Genomic DNA, 23,166 nt, shown 5'->3' on the forward strand with positions numbered 1-23,166 from the left:
AGGACACCGTCCCGAATACACAGAACATTGTTAGGAATTCGATCCGATACAGCAGAATCTGTCACGACATAGGCACGATTGTAATCCGATTAGACAAAATCGGCTGAGTTTCCCCGAATGTTACGGGACGCACCTAACTGTCGGGGTGCTTTGCCGAACTATTCGGACCCTTCTCGACCAGTAGGAATCTGTTACGAACTAAAACGACTGCTTTCAGACAATAATAGGACATTCCAGATAATTGAGGATACTAAGATCCGACTTTTTCACTTTTCGTGTCGTATCGCTGTCTGATCTCAAACGTGAACAATAATCGGCAATGTGTGAACCCCGCATTAATGAAATTTATCCTGTTGAACTTACTTTAAATACAGCTAATACTAACAATGACCACTGCCCTTTTCTCGATCTTGATATCTATATCACTAATGGAAAGCTGAATACTAAAATTTATGATAAAAGGGATGATTTTTCATTTCCTATCGTTAATTATCCGTTTTTAGATAGTGACGTTCCCTTGTCACCACCTTACGGTGTTTATATATCTCAACTTGTACGATTCGCTCGTGTATGTAACAATGTTTTAGATTTTAACGAGTGAAATTTAAGTATTACTGAAAAATTATTACACCAGGGTTTTCGATATCACAAACTAGTCAAAACATTTACTAAATTTTATCATCGGTATAAAGACATCATTCGTAAATATAGCTCAACATGCAGACTTCTAATACGTTCAGGTATTTCACATCCATTTTTTTATGGAAATATTCTTTATAAAGCACAAAGGTGTCAGTATTCACCTCAGAAACTTACAAAATCTTTGAATAGACTTATTAAGAAGGGATATAATTACGATACTGTTGTCAAGTCATTAAAGATTGCATATTTTGGCGTTAATAGTGAGTCACTGATAAGGTCTTTGCATCGGAACTAAACACATTTATTCTAAAAACAGTTGTTGGCATGACACGGGTTATGTTCTTCTCATATATGTTATGATGGTATGATACTTAACCCCTAACGGGAAGGATTGTGCCTGATGTTCATATAATGAAATCATAATCTTTCAGTCAGTTTAATTGAAGTCTGGAGCTGGCATGTCAGTTAACTGCTAGTAGTCTGTTGTTATTTATTTATTATTGTCATTTTGTTTATTTTCTTTGGTTACATCTTCTGACATCAGACTCGGACTTCTCTTGAACTGAATTTTAATGTGCGTATTGTTATGCGTTTACTTTTCTACATTGGTTAGAGGTATAGGGGGAGGGTTGAGATCTCACAAACATGTTTAACCTCACCGCATTTTTGCGCCTGTCCCAAGTCAGGAGCCTCTGGCCTTTGTTAGTCTTGTATTATTTTAATTTTAGTTTCTTGTGTACAATTTGGAAATTAGTATGGCGTTCATTATCACTGGACTAGTATATATTTGTTTAGGGGCCAGCTGAAGGACGCCTCCGGGTGCGGGAATTTCTCGCTACATTTAAGACCTGTTGGTGACCCTCTGCTGTTGTTTTTTATTTGGTCGGGTTGTTGTCTCTTTGACAAATTCCCCATGCATTTCCATTCTCAATTTTATTAAATATAAAGCTTTATTACAACTGTCACATAAACTCGACATTAACCAAGAAAACTAAACATCGATCAATGAACCATGAAAATGAGGTCAAGGTCAGATGAACCATGCCAGGCAGACATGTACAGCTACCAATTCTTCCATACAACAAATATAGTTGACCTATTGCTTATAAATTAAGAAAAACAGACCAAAACACAAAAATTTAACACTTATCAATGAACCATAAAAATGAGGTCAAGGTCAAATAAATCCTGCGCGACTGACACTTAGATCATAAAATATTTCCATACACCAAATATAGTTGACCTATTGCGTATAGTATTAGAAAAACAGACCAAAACTTAAAAACTTAACTCTGACCACTGAACCATGAAAATGAGGTCACGGTCAGATGACACCTGTCAGCTAGACATATACACCTTACAATCATTTCATACACCAAATAAAGTAGACCTATTGCATATAGTATAAGAAAAACAGATCAAAATACAAAAACTGAACTATAACCACTGAACCATGAAAATGAGGTTAAGGTCAGATGATACCTGCCAGTTGGACAGGTACACCTTACAGTCCTTCCATACACCGAACATACTAGACATATTGCTTAGTATCTGAGAGGACTTGACCAACAAAACTTAACCTTGTTCACTAAACCATGGCATGAGGTCGGGATCAAATGAAAACTGTCTGACTGGCATGAGGACCTTAAAAGGTACGCACATACCAAATATAGTTATCCTATTACTAATGATAAGAGAGAATTTAACATTACAAAAAATCTGAACTTTTTTTTTCACGGAGTCACTGAACCAGAAAAATGAGGCCAAGGACATTGGACACGTGACTGACAGAAAATTCGTAACATGAGGCATCTATATACAAAATATGAATCATCAAGGTCTTCCACCTTCTTAAAAGGTCTTCCACCTTCTTAAATATAAAGTTTTTAAGAAGTTAGCTAACACCGCCAACGCCGGATTACTATCCCTATGTCGAGCTTTCTGCAACTTTTGGCTCGACAAATGTGTCAATCAAAATCTTCCATTGAAAACTGATACAAGAGTATTAAAAAAATGAATTCGCTGATTAAAAAAATGCCATAGGGGGTGAATCATTACGGATAATTCAACAATAGCTTCACGCTTAGAAAAGATTGCTTGACTGATTCATTGTTTGATATAGTTGAATATTTCTTTAAATGTTTACATCTCTTACAAAGGTATCATTTACAGTCTACTTTTAATGAAACTATATATTGAAATTAACTATAACCTGGTTTTGTTTTCAAACATCATAACATAAGTCGTCCTTCAAAATTTACTGTCAATATAAAAAAGGAGACCTTCAAGTCGACCGGAAAGAAGCATCAACCTTTCGGCGGGAAAACTGACATTGTTAGTCAGTTAAGAAATAATTGATACAAGCTATACTTAACTTTACTTTTAACATGGGTAGGCATTATACTCGTGATTATTTTATCGATGGTGAAAAGTTTTCGACTAAGCCTTTACCTTCATTGGGTTCGACAACCATTTCATTAAACTTATATAAAATTATGGTATCTGCGTTAAACTGACCATAACAAACACTTCAGAAAAACTATGATACACTTAAAACAGATGGTCATCAATTATTTATAGTGTCTAAATCGCCCGGAGTCTAGACATAGTTGTCAATGAATTTAACTCTGAGGATATAAAAGCTCGGCAAAAAATTCCACCTTTCCTAGAGGACACTATATTTAGATTAAGATTAAGACAGCCGCTGAAAAGATTTCCAACTTTGGTAGACAGGGACAAGATTAACCGGGAAGGTCAAACAAGTCTTTTTAACTTGATATCTACAGTTAATATCAACTTGCTACTTAAAGTTTTGAACAAAATTTAAAGGTTTCTTTCAATTTTCTGCATTGAAATCCCGTCTTAATTAACCAATGACATTACGCAAGAATATATCAAAATATTGATGACGTAACTGTATAGAATACAGCTACCGATATTAGAGTGTGCGACAACATTTCCAGTTTCGTAATAATCAAATTATGTACTTTGAACTGCCAGTTATATATACCATGAAATATTTATTATCTGCACTAGAATGCACTGGAATGTCCTTATATTGTTTAAAAGGTTGTCATTCTACATTTTGACTTGTATATATTCCATGAAATACACGTATTTAGTAACTGCATAAAAAAATGCACTGGAATGTCCTTATATTGTTTTAAAGATTGTCATTCTACATTTTGACTTGTATAGATTTAAATCATTGGCATATGACTAACCTATCCCACAAACAGGTTATATATATAAAATCAATCATTATCGTGTTTGATCTTATGTACAACCATATTTGTTTAATGAACGTTCATTTTACTAACTTCTTTAGTTTTTAGAATCCAGCCTTATTAATATTAATTGTTCAGACAAGTATTCATCAAATCAATATAGTTTTCTGTCTTCTCTCTCGATATTTACATTAATGACTAAAAGGGGGAATTTATAAAAAGGCGAACATTGACTTTAGAATTCACCTTTCATTAAACTAGAAATCCGTATACATGAAATAAAAGAATAGTAAGTAATCCACTGCCTCCATTAAATTTCCTATCGGCGCTCCTAAAGTAAAATGTGACGTATTATATTATACATTTGTGTATTGTTATAGACAGTATTTTTCCCTCTAGATAACAGCGGTCTTTGTTAGATTGCTGTCCCACTTAGGTTTATCCCACATCTCTTCGTATAGTATTCATAAAAATTCTTGACTTTGATGAATAGGCGAATTGGTGTTTAACTACTGCGAGTTATATCAAAATGAAATGCTGCAGAAGAGTTAAACGATGTTGTTCAATTTTTTAACCATATTATAGAAAATAATTTGATATGGTCTGATGTTAACAACATTGGTACAGACAGATAACAGTCACGTTATTTTTTTTTTTCGCTGGTAAACCTCGCAGTCCAACGCGAGCGGAAAAAAAGTGAAAATTTAAATACGGTTCTTTGGTTAAGAAAAGAAGATGATGCAAGTAAACAGATAATGAGACTAATAAATATATTATCTATTAAGATTATATGAGGAATGACCGAAGCACGACTGGAGCAGGTTCACTCTTAGAGGCGGTCAGTGGGCTCCATCTTATGAAATTTCCGGATCCGCAACTGACATCGTACGTTGAAATGTCAATATTGGGCAATACTCAACGCTTCTGGTTGGCACAAGAAAAAGAGAACTGAATTTTAAGAGATAACACTAAAAATATATATATAAAGCTCGAATATAAGAATCATATATGATAAACAGAATAGAATAAAGAAAATCGGTAGGGTACACATTTGCTCTTCGTTCATCTGGTCTGAGCCAATCCGGCTTCCGCTGCGGTACCAGGGAAATAATCTCCGTCGGCGCAGCTCCAATCCATCATTTAACTTATTAGCGTATACCATGTTATTACTATATTATCCAGTCAGCGCGAAACGGGGAATTTTGGAAGTCTAACATTTTACTGTGTTATGAAATTGTAGTTATGATTAAAAAAAAAAAAAAAAAACCCTCTCTGAGTCCAGTCGTATACTTTGCCTGATCATTTGTTGATAATGCACTCTCAGTGTAATTATAAAATAATGACCAGGTCAATGACACTTCCACCAAATTAAAACTACTAAAGCGCCCACAAAACAAAAAAAAAGATAAAAGACTTTAATGCATGTATTTCGACCTTAATGGTATTTGCCAAATTGCCAGGGGTTATAGTAAACAAAGAATAAAATAACAGCATATAAATTAAAGTTAGACAGAATAGCAACTACCTTTAAATATTGTTCAAGCAGTCCATTTTAACATACATTGTAATATTTGCCTTACTTTTAAATAAATATTTAAGTAGCTGTCTGCCTAAGAATCATGCAAAATCAAAAATTGTATTTTTACTCAGCTCGAAACAGGATAGAAATGCTCAGGAAAGCCTTGATTTCTTCCTGTTTCTAATCCTTGTACCAATAAATTTTATATTTTTAGACAAGGTATGGTTATTCTATATATATATATATATATATATAGGGTTAGTAATATTATTCTCATTTACAATCCTTTATTATGCACATGCAGAAAAACAGGAAAACTAATATTAAATTAATTTAGACATATAAGGATAAAATGTGCAAAATTACAGTAAAGATAGTGACAACAAGTGTGGTCAGAGCTAGTGATTACTTTTTACAGTCTATACAATGTCCTTGTAAATTCAGTTCTTGTTTATAGAGAATTAAAGTTATTGTGACTGCATGTATGTATAAGTAAATAAAGTGCTGAAAATATTTTTGTCATTGATATTTTCATGTACAGATGGCAAAATTTGCAAAGTTAAAACTGAAATTTGTTTTGGCTCCAAGTAAATAAAAAAAAATGACTTCAAATAGATTTAATTATACATATAATTAGTATGCATTTTTCTAGGCTTTGTAGAAAGTTACTACTGCCCATGATTTGATTCTAACTTTAAGAGACTACAAGTATATTATGAAAGAATATCAAAATCTAAACAAATCAAAATTATTGGCAAAATAACCCCCCTTTTTTTAAAGAGAATTCTTGCTAATATTGCCTTATAAATGAAGTCAATGTCTTTGTCATATAACTATTGAGTTTTCAGTCTGGACACTTTTTATATTCTATTTAAAAAAAAAATGAATGGAAGAATAGGGGTTTCAGAAAGGAAAAGTTAAACACAAAAAATTAAAATGTTGATAAATTGTGGAAATTGTTCCAAATAAATAGGGGTCATCTGATATTGCAAACAATAAGTTAATACAATGCAGATGAAAAACAGATTGTCAAAAGACTTGATAAGTAAAATCATGTGCCAAAAAATATTAAAATTGTTGTTTTTTGGGCTAGAAAAATGATGAAAAAAAATCCCATTTTTTGGTTATGTTGCTATGGAAAATTTGGTTACTATGGTGACTGAGGAAATTTTAAATAGTTCATTTACTCTTTAAACATTACATAGTGAATATGGAAATGTGAATTGATAAGATATTAAGACATATTTTAAATTTAAGTATGTAATAAATGTATGTTTTGTATGGTTCTGTTTCCAATAACTTGAAAAATGGACCATTTTATTGTTGCCTAGCAACGGCAACCCTGTATGTTTCCGACTCATTTGAATTTTGTTTTATGAAGTCAAAGTACCAATAGTTGTTGACATATGCATGATATTAAATGATCTTTCAGATAACTTGAGAAAAACACCAATGAATATGTTGTAAAATTTCAAAATTGTCAATAAATTCTAAGAATCAAAACTATGTAATGCTTGGCTAGCAGTCAAATTTTTTTTTGAGAATATATGTCTATGATATATGCCTAATGTATTATGCTTATATGTATCTTTCATGTAATAAATTACATTTTTACCTAAAGCATGAATTTTTTTTTCTAATCTAACTTAAAAATTGGTGTTTTTCTGATTTTGCCCAAAATTTCAAACCAAGTTGCTATGGAAACTAAATGGCTTCATTTTGCCTAGCAACGAAAGACTGACGAAAGTTTTATTTTGAATGCTAACTTAGACCATCAATATGAAGTGTTATGCAAATTTTTATCAAAATCTGAGATCATCAGTATGCCACTGTTTGCATGATTCTTAGGCAGACAGCTACTTAAAGACTATGGTATTGATCGTCTTGTTCCACTTTTTGACTTGCCACTACGTAATACAAATGGGGGTTTAAACAGACGAAGGAAGTGCAATATTATTGGGTTGTTAAACTTGTCTGATTATAAACTAACTTAGCTTGGATTTTAAAATTTACTTCTGAATTTGTAATAATAAGGTCATGAGTTATACTGTTACAGCAGATAGCAAAATTTAAACATATTCTAGGCTAGTATTAAAGCAAAGAGGTATATAAAAAATTTCGAAATCCAAGACAAATTCATCAAATGAACGTCCATAAAAGTCTTAAAACCTGACCAAATCAAACGCTATCAATCAACGGAAAATGTAAAAAAAAAAAAAAAGCGACCATATTCCTGATTTGGTACAGGCATTTCCCCCAAGAAAATGGGCTTTAAACCTTCCACGTGTGTGACAGTTGTTTATCCATTGACTATACTTGAACATGTATTCCTTAGAGTCAACAAAAAAGGATACAATTTTACAAAATAAAATGACAGGACATGCCGGTGTTTGTGTAATTACACCACTGAAGACTCACCTTTAGTTTCATTTCTTTTTCGTAAACCAGATTCTTCGCCAACATAATAACATAGAGTATAAATCCAAGAACAAAAAACAATGGCAATGTCGTCTGCACAGTTGTCAGCATGTTATCTTCTATATACGGCTTGAAAGCCATTTTTCGGAGGAAAACATTATTTGTTGTTCCAAGAAGAGGATTATTAGCCAATGTTAAACCGCCATTCTCCATGATATTTTTGTTAACCAAATACTGGATGTATAGAAATCCTGTTCTTCCATACTCTGTGAATAAAGCGAAATAGAATTTTGCAATATCCCGTTTTATTATTGCCGTACTATATACGATGACTACTTTCAGGACTATGAAGAAAAAAGGCTAGGTAGGTTATGGGACAAATTTAGAGCCGTGTATGTAATGTCTTTTCATTGTATTATTGGGATATGGCAAACTCATTATAAGCGTAATGGCATTTCAAAATATACTTCAAGAACACCTTACGAAATTACTAAGTGGTTTCCAAAAAACAACGAATTCATTTGTATTTATCCAATATTAAAAATAGATCTCCAAACTCCAGTGTGACTGAAATATAAATCTAACCAAAACAAATGAGAAAGCCACATGACTGCATTTTTTTTTATATATATGAAACTCTTTTTACAACTACTACTAATATATTTCAAAGTACAAAATATGTATGTTGCTCAAAACGTAGTGCAGGTTAGGCCACTGAATACACATGCTTGCATATTTATGTATTTTATATGAAGTGTTGCAGCCTTATTGGCGCCAGTCTCATCTGTCCTTTTAGTCAGCTACCGAAGTTGGGCGCCATGCAATGTTCACGAAAGACGGATTGTTACAAATGACTAGATATTTGTCTAATATATGTAAGAAAAGGCCTTCGATATGCCAAAAAAAGTCAACACCGATCATCATTTTTTTAATTTTTTTTTTTTATAGCAAACAGATTATGATAATCATTTATTCGCATCTTTTGCCTTCCATGGCCCTTGCTTTTTGTAATTGTACTAGGTTTAGTTTCTATACCAATGAATTATTGTAATTAATGAATTTTCTAACATAAAATACATACCCGGTTCTCCCCCAGTCTTGTCGTCGTTTCTTGGAGCTGTCGTCAATACGAACGGGAATGTACGGTCAGTTCTCCATCGTGTATCTCCATCAAGAAGCGACACCCTTAGAGAATACTTCACATCGTTTGGTAGAGAAGTGTAGGTTACTGATTCATCAAACACTACAGCAGCTAATACTTTACTTGGGTTATTGGTATGATAGGTTTCTATATCACTGTTAGACGCATATCCAGTAACTGGAAAACATGAGTGAAATTAAAACTTATTTGAGGCACACCAACACATATACGTTGTAAAAACTGTGGTTTGTTAACAATACAGTAGCTGTGTAAGTAATCTCTTAAGTTTGACTAGGTGATATTTTCATGTCACGGTGTATATTCTGCAGGAGAAGAAAGACTGACAAACATTGAATATGCACTGTACGCAAAATAACATATATATAAAACGGAACCAGTTTTGTGGTTTTGTGAAAATTGTAACAAAACAAAATCTAATTATTCGATATACGCTATTGGAATATACGTAATAGAACTTTAGAACTTTTTTAACACTCTAGACAGTTTACACTGTAACAAGAGGCAGACAAATGATACAAGTAATAATTTACAATGGTGAACAAGATAGAAAGAAATATACATACATAGTTCATTATACCTAATTCTCTGTACACAAGTATACATATACATAACACGTCATAATCATTCAAAGCTATAATAATGGGATCTGAGATCGCCAGTCGAATACATGTAAGTGATAATTAATATATTAGAATCGTAGATATTTCATAAGTTTTTTGATAAAAATAGACAAGTTATTTAAGACTTTTACATTACATAAAGACATCAAACCTTTCATGTTATATTCTGAAGGGTTAAGAATATAGTAATTTGGGATATATGCACGTCATTATTTGTTAACCTCGTCATTTTGACATACAAATAAGTAATGAAACTGATTTTCAATACATTTTGTTGCACAAAGTACATAGTCTTTCCTCTTTTGGAATATTATGACATCGACCGGTTTCTAGTGGAATTTTGATATTTGAGCATCTAAGTTTGGTAATATATATTCTATTTTCTTTTTTTCAATTTTACTAAATAACTTTCTAAGCAAAAAGCGTGTTTAAACAGTAAATAATATCCACCTCTAGAGGAGGTTTCAGCATCACTAAACCACTTTTGAATAAACTGATCTTGTAAAGTTTGCTTTACATATATTTTGATGTCAACATTTCTTAGAATACATTGATTGTTCCATACATAGCTCAAACCTGTGTTTTCTAATGTAGATTTGATACAATTAATCCACCGAGAAGCAATATTTCCAGAATTATGCATTTTATACAAAAATTGGTATAATAATCCTGATAATTTCGTGCTGTTTAATAATAATTTTGACCAGAATGATAAAATTCGTAATCGTACTTTAATTTCCAAGGGATGCCTGCCAATTTCACCGTACACCATATAATTAGGAGTACTGCTTCTTAGTGAAAGAATTCTTTTCAAAAAATTTAAATGAACTCTTTCTAAAGCATCTATGTTTTCGAAACCCCATATTTCACTATGGGTTCAACCAAAAATTTTTAGTTGCAAATCAATAGGAATATTTAAATTAATTATTTTTCTGTAGAGAGCATAGAGTGCCTGTTCTGCTTGTTCTATCAATTTTTTTCTGGCATTTGTAAATCTACCGTTACAATTAAACAGCAAGCCTAGATAAGAATAAAAATCTACTATTTCAATATCAGAACCATATAATTTGAAAACATGTAAGTGGTTTCTTTTGCTTTTTCTTTTTGAAAATATCATAATCTTTGTCTTATATGTGTTCACAGAAATTTTCCATTGTGTACAATATAATTCCAACATATCTAATGTATTTTGCTTTAGTGTCATCTGTATAGAATAAGATAAAAATGTGTAAATATAGTCCAATATGTTCTTGACAATGCGTTGATACTGTTTCAAGTCCATTTATGTTATTCTCACACAAGAATTCTTCTAGATCAGAAAGAAAAATAGAAAACAAAAAAAGGTGATAAATTTTCTCCTTAGAGTACCCCGAGATCACTAGAAAAGAAGCCAGAAATATCACTTCCCTTTTTGACACAAGATTTAATGTTATCATACCTATTAAAAATCACTCTTAAAATTTTTCCGGTAACTTGATTTTTTACCAATTTTTGTCATAACCCCAATCTTCAAACAGTATCAAACGATTTCTTAAAGTCGATAAACGTGCCATAAAGTTTTTTTTTTACCAAATGATAAATATAATTCTATCAGCACATGTAAACAAAAGATGTTATCCAGAGTTGAATAGCCTTTTCTGAAGCCAGCTTTTGCTTTTGGAATTATTTCAAATAAGTCTGCATATTTTTAAAGTCTCCCATTCAGTATTGCATTAAATAATTTTCCAAGAGAAGAGTACTAGAGTAATTCCTCTATATGACAGGATTAAGGGGGTCCCCCTTATTTTTGAAAAATAATACCTAATGTCCAAACTTCAGGAATGGCTCCAGATTCTAATATTTTATTAAATAACTTAAGATAAAGGGCATCATAAATTGAATGGTAGATTTCACATATTCATTATGACCATATCGTAACCAGGCGCTTTTCCGTTTTTTAAATCTTTAACGGCTTTAAAAATTTCATTTAAGAATTGAATGCTTCTTTTTGTAAATTTATCGGGGTGTAAAAACGTTGACCGAAGTACATTTTGTATGAAGCGCGGAAGCGCTTCATTCTAAAAATGTATGCACGGTCAACGCTTTTACAACCCTATAAAGTTACAAAAAGAAGCATTCAATACTTATAATTACATTTTTTAGCTATGATCATGAAAACACGAATTTTATATATTTTATTATTTAATTCACCTGTGCACTTTATTGTTGGAGCACGTGTTATCATGAGTGAAAAGTTGTATTGAGCAATGCAACTGCTTACGGAATAACACGTGATGTGCAGTTAGCCAATCAGAATAAAATATTATAATGAAACATACATCTAATGTAATTATTTTCTGTAATTTTACCATTTTTGATTGCATTTACACGTTCGTCATTGCAATCTGGTATTTCAAAATCTACATCAACTCGTTCTCCGTCTGTGTTCAAGTTTTTGAAATAAGCTCGTTTTCAGCTTTAAAGTCATAAAAAAACGAGTGACCGGTGAAAAATAATGTTCTTCCAATTCTTGAACCAATGCATACAAACATCATAAACTTAGTCTTCTGTGCACGAATTTATCATTTTTTTTCGTGTAAATTTCGTATAATCGTTAATTGTTTTTTTCAATCGGTCAGTGTTGTTGTGAAAATATGGCAGGTAATTAAAGTTCGTGTTTTGAAGCCGAAGTTTAATGATTGTCACCTGTTTGTCAACAATCGACAAAAAAATCAACAAAAAAGCATGGAAATTGAGCACGTGTTTACATGTAAATTCAGATAATAGTTTATTTTAAGGACACCCATGCGTATTGTGATCACCGGATTTTTAAGAGATGGGTCACACTGAGGTCACTTTGCATACGGAAAATATGTCGGGGGAATGGAAGCAATTAAAATAAAGTAAACTTCTTCTAAATATGAATAAATTGAAGAATTTTCTTCAGAAAAAAGTATATGTACATCAGTTTTATAATGAAAACTACCCATTGAGATATAAACAAACGCATGCATTATTTTTTTTTGATTTGAGGTTTCTTATGACTTTAAATTGAAACTCCTCGTAACTTTTTTACTGTTTTATATGCCTTACCAGCTATTTTCAAATCGTATCTACTTTTCCTCCGTTTTAAATAAAAAATTTTTTTTCTTTGCTTTGTGAAATTCATCTCGTTTTAAACGACATTGCGCATTAAACCACGGTTGATGATGTTTCGAATTTCGATTAATTTTGGCGGGTTTATTACCGAAAATTTCGATGGCTGAATCAAAAAACACTTCATTTAAACTTTCGACTAATTCGTTAAGGTCAGTTTGTAAATTTTCATTAGTTATAGAAACCATACAAAGACAACGGGTGCTTGTGAACAATAATTTTTAAAAGCCTACCCCCCCCCCCCCTACCCCCATCTTGATCTTGATTTTGATGCAAAAGTAAATTATGTTAATATGACTGCAAAGAAAACGATCCCCCTTTTAAAAGAATTTTTGTCTATTCTTAGATTTTTTAATGGTTTTTGGTTCGTACCGCTTCTTATAATGACCGTAAATGCTGTGCAACTTGCTAGAATATTAAACATGTTTAATGTGGGTGTAGTACCAGTATATCGAAGCTGTACATTACATTCTCAGTGCTTAATAAAAGTATACCTGCAGTTAAAAAACTTGGAAATTCTGCGTCCATGTCAGCCTTGACTCCAGTCATTATGTTACCAAGTAATGCATCGTTTGGAGCGTATAAAATTTCTGTCTTCGACAGGTTTGATAATGCATCCGAAGGCTTGAATGCATCCCATATTTTCCCGTTCGGGAAATCGTTTGTCGTTATAAGATTTCGGATAGCCAACAGTAACAGCCCAAAAGCTACTGGCATTAAAATTTCAAAAACAGTAACACACACTTTACGTTTTTGTAGTATCCAGTTCTTGTGTAAGAGTAATCCAAATTGTTGCAATCGTGCCATCTTGTTTTCTTGCTCTTTGATAGTTCCAGCACACACTTTACACACCTGAAAATTGTGTCAACAGTCGATCAATAATTTTTACCTGTCAGTATTATTGATCAGCTGTATCATTTCAAATTATATCAGAAATTATTTATTCAGCATACTGTATCATCATCAATGGTAAACCCCCTTAAGGATACAATCCACATTTAATATTTTATAACAATATGATGTCAGATTAAAATTCAAATCTAATTTAAATAGAATTATAGGGAAACACATTGTCAATGAAACTAGCAGTATGCAAACTTTATTGAAATGCTAATCGACCGTTTCATGTATTAAATTTTATCCACTTTTCCCTTATTTGGACAAATTTATGAATTGACGCAGTTTTCAATGTCAAATAATTGGATACAGATTACGTTTTTATATACGTTCTATAAATGAGATCTCTAAATATCATGTTTCACAGAAGAAACACAAATACCTGTAGTCACGTTGTACCTTTAATGAGTTCATATGCACTGCCAAATGTAATATTATGAAACAATTTCTTTTGTAACTACATGCGCACCAAATCTGTCACAGTACAGATTCTTTGGTGAAAACAGTTTTATTGAACTAAAGCATTCGCCATTGAACTAAATAACCTACATTATACACACAGCTTGAACATTTATTAATGAGTAAAAAAACTGACAGATCATCTTGCTAGCTGAAGTGATACCGGTATTACTTCCAGTGAGACTTCCAGTATATCCTGCTCTCTGTTTGATATGACTTACCTGCTTATCAAAAGCTATATGAAACTTGTTATTTACAGTTTGTATATAAATCCAGACACACTATATTTTACATTTCACATTCAATAATTAAGCTATTTAACTAGTTATTAGCCATGTTGTTGGTTTATGGCCTGAATTGATCTCACTGGTATTTAAGGAACTATTCTTGGTGTTTCCTCAACCGTATATTTTTATGGGTTAAACATGTGATCATGACTTTTTGAATTATAAAACAAATTTAAAGTTTAAAATATAGCACGACGTTATAAGGATGAGTTTAGTGAGGACTTGCATCATCGACATTTCCTACTTCACTTACCTTGCGTATTTATACTTTTAATCCTCGATCCGGTTTACTATTTGCTTATTTTTATGTGTAAAAAAATCAATGATAATAGTAATCGATAATATCAGTTAGCTTCACTTGAGTACATCGATGTTATTTGTTTTGAGGGTGTGGTGTCCAAGCTGTAGTTTGCCTGAAGTGACTCTTGAATCTTGAATCTTGAAGTGGAAATGATTCAACACACTTTGAAAATGACTTTGTTTAAATTTCTATCATTGTCACACACCATAAAGTAACTTTCTTTTCATAAAACTTTGAAAGTTGAAGAGTTAATCAACCAATGTTAACTTTTGATCTTTCCCTTTTGCTTTCTGCGAGGGAGAGGGGTCATTTTCGGCTTCATGTATAATAAAGCGATATCCAATTTAAAAAAAGGGGGACGAAGGATACCAAAGGGACAGTCAAACTCATAAATCTAAAACAAACTGACAACGCCATGGCTAAAAATGAAAAAGACAAACAGACAAACAATAGTACACATGACACAACATAGAAAACTAAAGAATAAACAACACGAACCCAACCAAAAACTAGGGGTGATCTCAGGTGCTCCGGAAGGGTAAGCATATCCTGCTCCACATGTGGCACCCGTCGTGTTGTTTATGTGATTACAAATCCGGTAAATAGTCTAATTCGGTAGGTCACATTCATGAAAGGGAAGGGGATTGTAGTTACGACGTAAGGAACATATCCGATATCATTTGTGAAACGGTTATTCCATAACGGTCAACCAACTCGTGATGGCGTCCGTAAAATTTACGAAGGGATGATTTCAACTTCACCATTTGGAACTCTTGGTTTTAAATCTTCCTTGTGAGCAGTAACCCTCTATCAAGAAAATCATGATAGGAAATGCAAGCACGGGAATATCGTATCAATTGGGAGATATATACCCCGTATGCAGGTGCTGCTGGAATGTTGCTACTTAGAAATGGAAAGTTTACAATTGGAAAGCTGAAATCATCTCTTTTGTCGTAAAGTTTTGTTTTCAACCGACCCTCATTATAACTGATGATATTGGTATCAAAAGTTGAATGGGAGATGATCTGAACACGACGAGCAATGCTTGTATGTACAATTGGTTGGTCTGGTCTGTTATACTGTCCAAAGTGTCTGGTACTAGATACTTCTTCTCCGTGTATTAGTAATAAGAAACGATCCTATGAAGAGGAGACGATTTCTTATAGTATCAAACCTTCTTTGTAAACCTTTAAAGGTTTTAAGGCTTTAAAAGTTTAATAGGTGATAAAGCCAATGAAGAAGAAAAAGATGTTTAAAAGTCAATAAGATCGCAAATACTTATAAGGTGTACAACAGTAAAGGGATTGGTGTGGCCTCTTTTACCAGTTCAATTCAATTGAATTCAATATTTTATCTAAGTCTAACCTCTAGATAATATATACGCAATTCTGTATATAAATTTGTCTACAGTACTACCTATTATAAATTTGTCTACAGTACTACCTATTATAAATTTGTCTACAGTACTACCTATTATAAAACATATTAATAAGCACATCATTTACAGCATATAACCTCTATTTGAAATAAGACAACAGACTATGGCACAGCTTCGAATCATATCAATATCTGGGAATAAAAACACTAATTTGTGTTTATCCTCATCATAAATCCAATATAATTCCTGTAATATTGTACAACTTGTGTATGTCTACTACTCTACAATTAAGTAATGCTATATTCTATCTAAGCAGCCTTAATGTATAATTTTCCTTAATGTCGTTGGCTTATTGTTTTATTGATTAATATCCTTCTTTTTTTCTATTGCAAAAATTTCACGCAGGTTCTAAAATTCCAGAAGAACTATTATTGATATTGTAAAATGAAATTGCTCGAAAGTAAACATGCAAAGAGAAGTTTAAGACGTGTCGTACCAAGCAGTGGTATTTGTTTTCTGTAATTGTTTTAAATGATAAATTAAATGTGTATACATCGTGATTTATATTAACACACAGCCATCGAATGTTTATACTGCACAAATAAAAATGATTTATTAATTAAGTAAAATCACAATCGAATAGGTTACAGTTAAAATAACTTAACAAATTAGAAGATACACTTTCATCGTCATGCAATCTTATCAGATAACAACACATATATCCCTGTATAACAACCATACTTATTCACCAAAAAGAAACGTAGAAAAATGTTTGTTTCGTCATTTTGCCTTCTATCAATGTCAACTTCTTTTCTTGAACAGTTTTTTATTCTTTAACTTCGTTATATCTAGTTTGCTTTGCAACTGTTTTTACTCGAGTGTCAATTAGTCTTATGAAGACGAAAATGCCCCGGTCATTCGCCGTACCAAATTATAATATAAAAAAGAAGATATAGTATGATTGCCAATGAGCAACTTTTCACAAAAGACCAAAATGACACAGAAATTAACAATTGTAGGTCACTTTATACAGCCTTTGACAATGAGCAAAGCTCATACCGCACAGTCAGCTTTTAAAGGCCTAATTTAAGTACAAAAACAGTGTCTTCTTTAGTATACATTTGTCGCTAATGATTTATCAAAAAACAATTACTAATATTCATCAAGGAGATGGTTGATTCCACTTTTTCATATGGATATGTAACTTTTCTGTGTATAAACCCTCATTTTGCAGGTTTTGAAATCTTGACAGAAAGATTTTAAGTCATAGAAATATCAAATTAAAAAAATATGATGCATAGGGTTTTTTTTACAACTAAATGGCTAGCTGTTATTATAAGAATCCTGTACATATACTTTTTTCTCAAGAAAATCTATAATTTGTCTAAATTTAGAAGAAATTTACTTTCTTTAAGTGCCTGCTTCCAGTAAACAATTCGCCGATATGCTTTCCGTATGCAATAAACTCAGGGTGACCTTTCTCGTAACATCCGGTTATCGCAATACGCATGGATCTGTTATTGAAATAATCTATAATCTTATTGTTCATGTTATACACGTGCTCAATATACATGCTTCTTTGTTGAATGTTACTTCCAGTTTAGGTGAAAATCGTTAAACAACGGCTTCAAAGCACTACGATTAATTAGTTGCCATATTTTCACATCATATTTTTTTTACAATTATACGATATGGATACACAAAAAATTATAAAATCATAAGTTTAATATGATATATATGTTACAGGCAATTTCTACAGTAAATTTACTAGGCATTTTGTAAAATGACTGCATTTTCAGGCAATTTATAAAACGCCTAAACTTGACAGGCATTATACAAAATGACTAAAAATACCTAGTCATTTTGTAAAATGACTGAAATTTTGGAGCAAAATTCAACAAATTGCCTGTCAAGTTTCAGTCAATAAGTAGAAGAAAGATATCATTGACAAATGTGGACAAAAACACAATAAATTACAAAGAAAATAAGTAATCGGTTCCGTATAATTAATTTATTTTCCAAAAACCAACTGGGAAGGTTTGAATGTCATATGATACGTTCTTTTAATTGAAACTACGTACGTACTCACTTTGTAATTCAGATACCAGTAGTGAGTTTATGACTTTTTTGTCAAAATATCAGAAAGACAACTTTTGCTGTCAATAGAACAAAATGTATCATAGAATTTTTATAAATTCTAGATTCAAAACAGTAAAGCGAAACATATGTAGACAAAGATGTTTTTAATTGACTGATTGCTGTTTGTTTGCTTCAGTCTCAAAAGTAAAATCACAAAAATACTGAACTCCGAGGAAAACGGAAAGTCCCTAATCAAATGGCAAAAACAAATGATAAAATACATCAAATAAATGGACAATAACTGTCATTATCCTGACTTGGTAAAGGCATTTTTTCAAATGTAGAAAATGGTGGATTGAACCGGCATGACAGTGCTTTAACAGGATAAGCTGCTGTCATCGGCAGATCTGCTTCAGTCCGTGAAAAGCTATAAGCCAAAAGATACACGTTAAACTAATCATGATATTATGTACTTTGATTTTTGGAACCTATGAAAAAGTAGATATTCATGTGTGACGTGTGTGCTAGTAAACCTTTTCAACATCTCTCGACACCGACTAATGACACCTACAGTTTACAGGTAAAATGGATGGGTCGTCTCAAAGACAAAAATCATCATCACGTAATATATTGGATTGGCGGTTTTATACTGTTTTGACTGTATAGTTTAAGAATATATATCAACCAAATAAATAAATAAATATATGTATGGTGGCCGGATGCGGCCATTTATTTCGAATTTTCGCGTTTTCGTGAATTCTCATTTTGCAAACGCGAAATTGGGAATTCGAGAAATCGAGAAATTTAGAAAATCGGAAAATTGGGAAATCGAGAAATCAAGAAAGCAAAAACGCCAAAACACGAAAGAGAAAACACGAAAACGCTAAAACGCGAAATGAATTCTCGATTTTGCGTTTTTGCTTTCTCTATTTCTCGATTTCCCGATTTCTCAATTTCTTGATTTCCCTTTCTCGATTTCTGGATATCCCCGAAAGGGGAAACGTCTACCATACATATGTCTCTGTCATATAATATTCTTATTTCGTATGTATTTGCACGACATTTCATGTTGAATTGATTAAACAAATATTCCAATCATTCAGAATCCTAACCCATTTTCTCTTCACTTTTGTGATGATGTGAGTCTTTCGCCAAATATTTGCCGCATGCCAATAACTATTTAATTTGTTGGTGTAAAAGCTTTTATGATGTTTTTCAAAAATGAAAAAGAATACTGGTCCGTCCGTATCACACTTGTGAACACGACCAACTTTGTGTTTTTCCACCGATCTTCACCTCAGTCGATGTACATTTTCAATTTTTACATAATTACATATTGATTTTTTTGGTCGAAGGAAAAGATCACGTTTTTTTTATTATTATTATTATCAACGACGGTCTTCTCCGCTTCAAGATATCTTGTTCGAGGTAAAGTTTTTATTTGATGAATTTTGAAAAAAAATATAATTGACCCCTCGTTTCAATGCTACAACATTTAAGCAGTGATTGGTGAATACAGAATTCAAGTGGAACACCAAATTGGTGAATTGAAATGATACAAAGTATTGAGTACATTATGGAGGCATCCAAGGCCAAAACTAACAGACATGTGCCGCCCTTGTAAACCAACATAATCATTGTTTAATTTTAAAATATCAACTACAATAGAACATGATTTGTTCTTTTCGTTTTCCAAATTCAACCAGGACAGCTAGAAGCTAAATGTCTAAAAGATGAAATGTGACTTTAAGTCTATCATTTTCTTTATAACAAATTAAAAAAACCCATGTCATTTGGACTCTGTATGAAAGTTTTATCATTGTCAATGATTGAAAGCAATAAAATCAATAATGATCTCATTTATTTTTTTTTATTTTAAGACGACCCTTCACATTTTACCTGTCATAGTCGTTCTCAACTGTAGGTGTCGAGAGATGTTGAAAAGATCTAGTTGCGAACAACAATAATGTCGTAAGTTAAGTGTTTGTCAGTAAATGTGATGAAACAGCAAAATGTATCCTGATTCAGGTTTCAACTTTTGTTGAAGTGCTAAAACCAAACAATGTTTTTAAAAATAATCAGGACAAATATTGTGTAACAGTTCTGTCATCCAAACATTTTGAGAAATGATATATAATTGTAGAGTTTTTTTGAATAATTTAGTAAAACTTATTTTTGATTATTTAAACTCTTCTATTTTTATTCAATAATTATCAAAAATAAAACTGATCCTGTGTTCAAAAGTTTCAGTTTTTTGTTTTTTTTTTAACTTTCATTCTTTAAAACAATTTCAGGCATTTTGTTAAATGCCTTTCAATTTTTCTAGGCATTTTGTAAAGTGCCTAGAAAAATTAGTCATTATGTATAATGACTGAATCTTACAGGCATTTTAGAAAATGCCTAAAATTTTCGGCATTTTACAAAATGCCTAAATTTAGAAAATGCCTGTAACATATATATGGATTGGTTCAAGAATTAGATAAACATTATTTTTCACCAGTCATTCGTTTCATACGACTAAAATTCCATGTCTAGGTTTACATAAAGCGTTTAGAAGTTTTTGTTTAAGATAAAAATCGAAACAAAAATAGAGGAACTATTGTTTCGAGTATCATATTGCATATAATCTACATAAACTCTCGTACCGAACATGGACAAAGAAAAATCAGGCTTTTAATGACAAAAAAATCCGCTTTTGGTGTTTATTTTTATGTGTTTCTTTCTTAGCAATATGATAGTCCTAAAATTGCAGTTACAATTAATATTTTGTTTTGAAATTTCAATGAATGAAAAGGTATAAGGTTTATAATAAATTAAGTTATAAGTGTGTCATCCGAATTAAAAGTCATACGCTTTCTATCCTTACTCAATACAAAAATTAGGTACCATACAATAGATTGGTTCAGGATCTCCTTGAATGACTGAAAACCGAGCAATAACTTGCATTTTTATAAATATTTTATAAGCGCATATATATCACCTTTATATAAGCTGAAGGTATGTTAATCAGAACGAACAAGCATTCTATGTACATAAATTAGGCTGTTAGTTTTCTCGTTTGAATGTTTTACATTTGTCATTTCGGGGCCTTTTATAGCTCACTTATATATGCGGTATGGGCCGTTTGATAATTATTGAAAGCCATACATACGGTGACCTATTTTTGTTAATTTCTGTGGTCTCTTGTGGAAAGTTGTCTCATTGGCAATCATACCACATTTTCTTTTTTTATAAACTATGTTGCAACATGTTAGTTGTTATAAATATCCAATATAAGCTAATTATTATCAAAAACGGCAGCCAATGAATGAGAAAACTGTTATACCAATCTTAGCAAAATTCACGCATGCAATGTTACTATTATTTCGAGTAAAAACCCATAGATCTACCAAACACAACCCAAGATGCAATGATTAACAGAACTGACAATTAAAAAAACCACGTCCAATGGTCATAAAGATATCAAAGACCCTATCAAAAGTATGTCAGCTAAATGCTGACTCTGTATCTGCTAAGATAACTGACATCGGAGGCAAACAAATATTGTTTTTGTGAAAACGAAAAGATCAATTAAGACAAACGTAGGCTGGAAAGGAATAAACGTGCTATCTTCTCATCATATATCTATAAATAAATACGTTTGTTTAGACTTATATATCGCTGGCGACCACGTTGGTTCATTAGCGACACTACCAACGTTTTGTGTATTGGTAGTAAAAAAAAACTTAGTTTTTATGATATCTGTAGTTTCAGAACAAAAGACTCAAAAATTGGGAAAGCCTTACAGGCGGACGAAGACAACATACCGATTACAATGACGGACAGTCGAACAAAAGTTGTCAAGTGATTTCAATTGCCCGCACTGACATTTACGGCCGGGTGGTCAGGGCTTCAACATCTTTTCCGTCAAAATCGTTTCATCCTTATACCTAGTGGTAATGCTGATAAAATCCATATTTATCTTATTCATTATTGATAACATATGTTTTACAGGTATATTTAGTAACAGTGCTTTAGATCATTCTACTTTTTGACTCGATTGAATGTTGTGAAATCAATATGCCGGACATAACGTTGCATTTGTTCATGACTAATCCCACGGGTGTCATTCGGTTTAACGAGAGAAATGATCGTGAAAGAATATCTAACGGCGGTCAAGTATTGAGAGACGATCGTGAAAGTTCTAGTAACGGATCGTGAAAGACATTTAATCGAGAAGACATATGAAAGGTTAATAAATATTCTAATTCAATTAATTACACAGACAAATGTACGACAAAATAAAACTGTTTGTCAAAATGGTTCAACATTATGATCAGTATGTGAGAATATCCAGCTTCAGTTTTAAAAGTACATAGTTATTACAAAACAACAAAAGGCAGATTGCTTCTCGACATTTCAATGACATAAAAAATGTAAACAAACATGATTTTTTCACAAATTCGACTAGAAAAACTACTTTTATCCGATTGAAGGCATTCTATTTGAATTAATCAAATGGTTATCATAGTTATTTTGTATAAACATAATCTGAAACTTGGTAAATAAAGAATTATTTACACAAAAATTGATTTTTCGGATCGTGAAAGATCACGTACCGCATTTTTGAAGATCGTGAAAAGGATCGTGAAAGATCTGATGCTACGAAGATGTTCAAATTATTCTTCAATTATATCATAATTAATATTTGTTATTGGTATTGAGAAGAGCTAGAAAGGTCAACATCCTCAATAGGTTTAAGCATTTCAAAGTATTAATATTTTCAGAAAATGAAATGTAACAAAGTTGACCAGACACAGGTTGTTTCCTTTTTCCTTTTTCCTTTTTCGATATTTAAACTTTGAAAAATATTTTAAGTCCAAACTGAATTTTTTTTTCCCTCAAAATTTTTTTTCACAATTTTTTTTTCCTTAAAAATTTTTTTTTCAATTTTTTTTTCACCAAATTTTTTTTCCTCAAATTTTTTTTCCCCTCAAAACAAAAATTTTTCCTCAAAAAATTTTTCCTCAAAAATATTTTCCTCAAATTTTTTTTTCATCATT

General features: G+C 31.9%; 1 protein-coding gene across 3 annotated transcripts in view; it reads right to left on the reverse strand.

Moving 5' to 3' along the window:
• Positions 1 to 23,166, reverse strand: part of LOC139483972 (phospholipid-transporting ATPase ABCA3-like) — a 46,786-nt gene that overhangs the window by 21,230 nt on the left and 2,390 nt on the right. For 2 of the 3 annotated variants that reach the window (XR_011655105.1, XM_071267693.1), the window contains exons 1-4: positions 14,301 to 14,607; positions 13,218 to 13,575; positions 8,888 to 9,124; positions 7,807 to 8,072 (exon numbers count right to left, since the gene is read on the reverse strand). Coding sequence is in view for 2 of the 3 variants with exons in the window: in XM_071267693.1 (XP_071123794.1) it covers positions 7,807 to 8,072; positions 8,888 to 9,124; positions 13,218 to 13,530 (816 nt within the window). In the remaining variant the exon portion in view is untranslated. Of the gene's footprint in view, positions 1 to 7,806; positions 8,073 to 8,887; positions 9,125 to 13,217; positions 13,576 to 14,300; positions 14,608 to 23,166 lie in introns of those variants that run through there. The other variant, XM_071267698.1, reaches the window with a different exon arrangement.

Source organism: Mytilus edulis, chromosome 1 (assembly GCF_963676685.1).
Source record: "Mytilus edulis chromosome 1, xbMytEdul2.2, whole genome shotgun sequence".
NCBI classification, from domain to species: domain Eukaryota; kingdom Metazoa; phylum Mollusca; class Bivalvia; order Mytilida; family Mytilidae; genus Mytilus; species Mytilus edulis.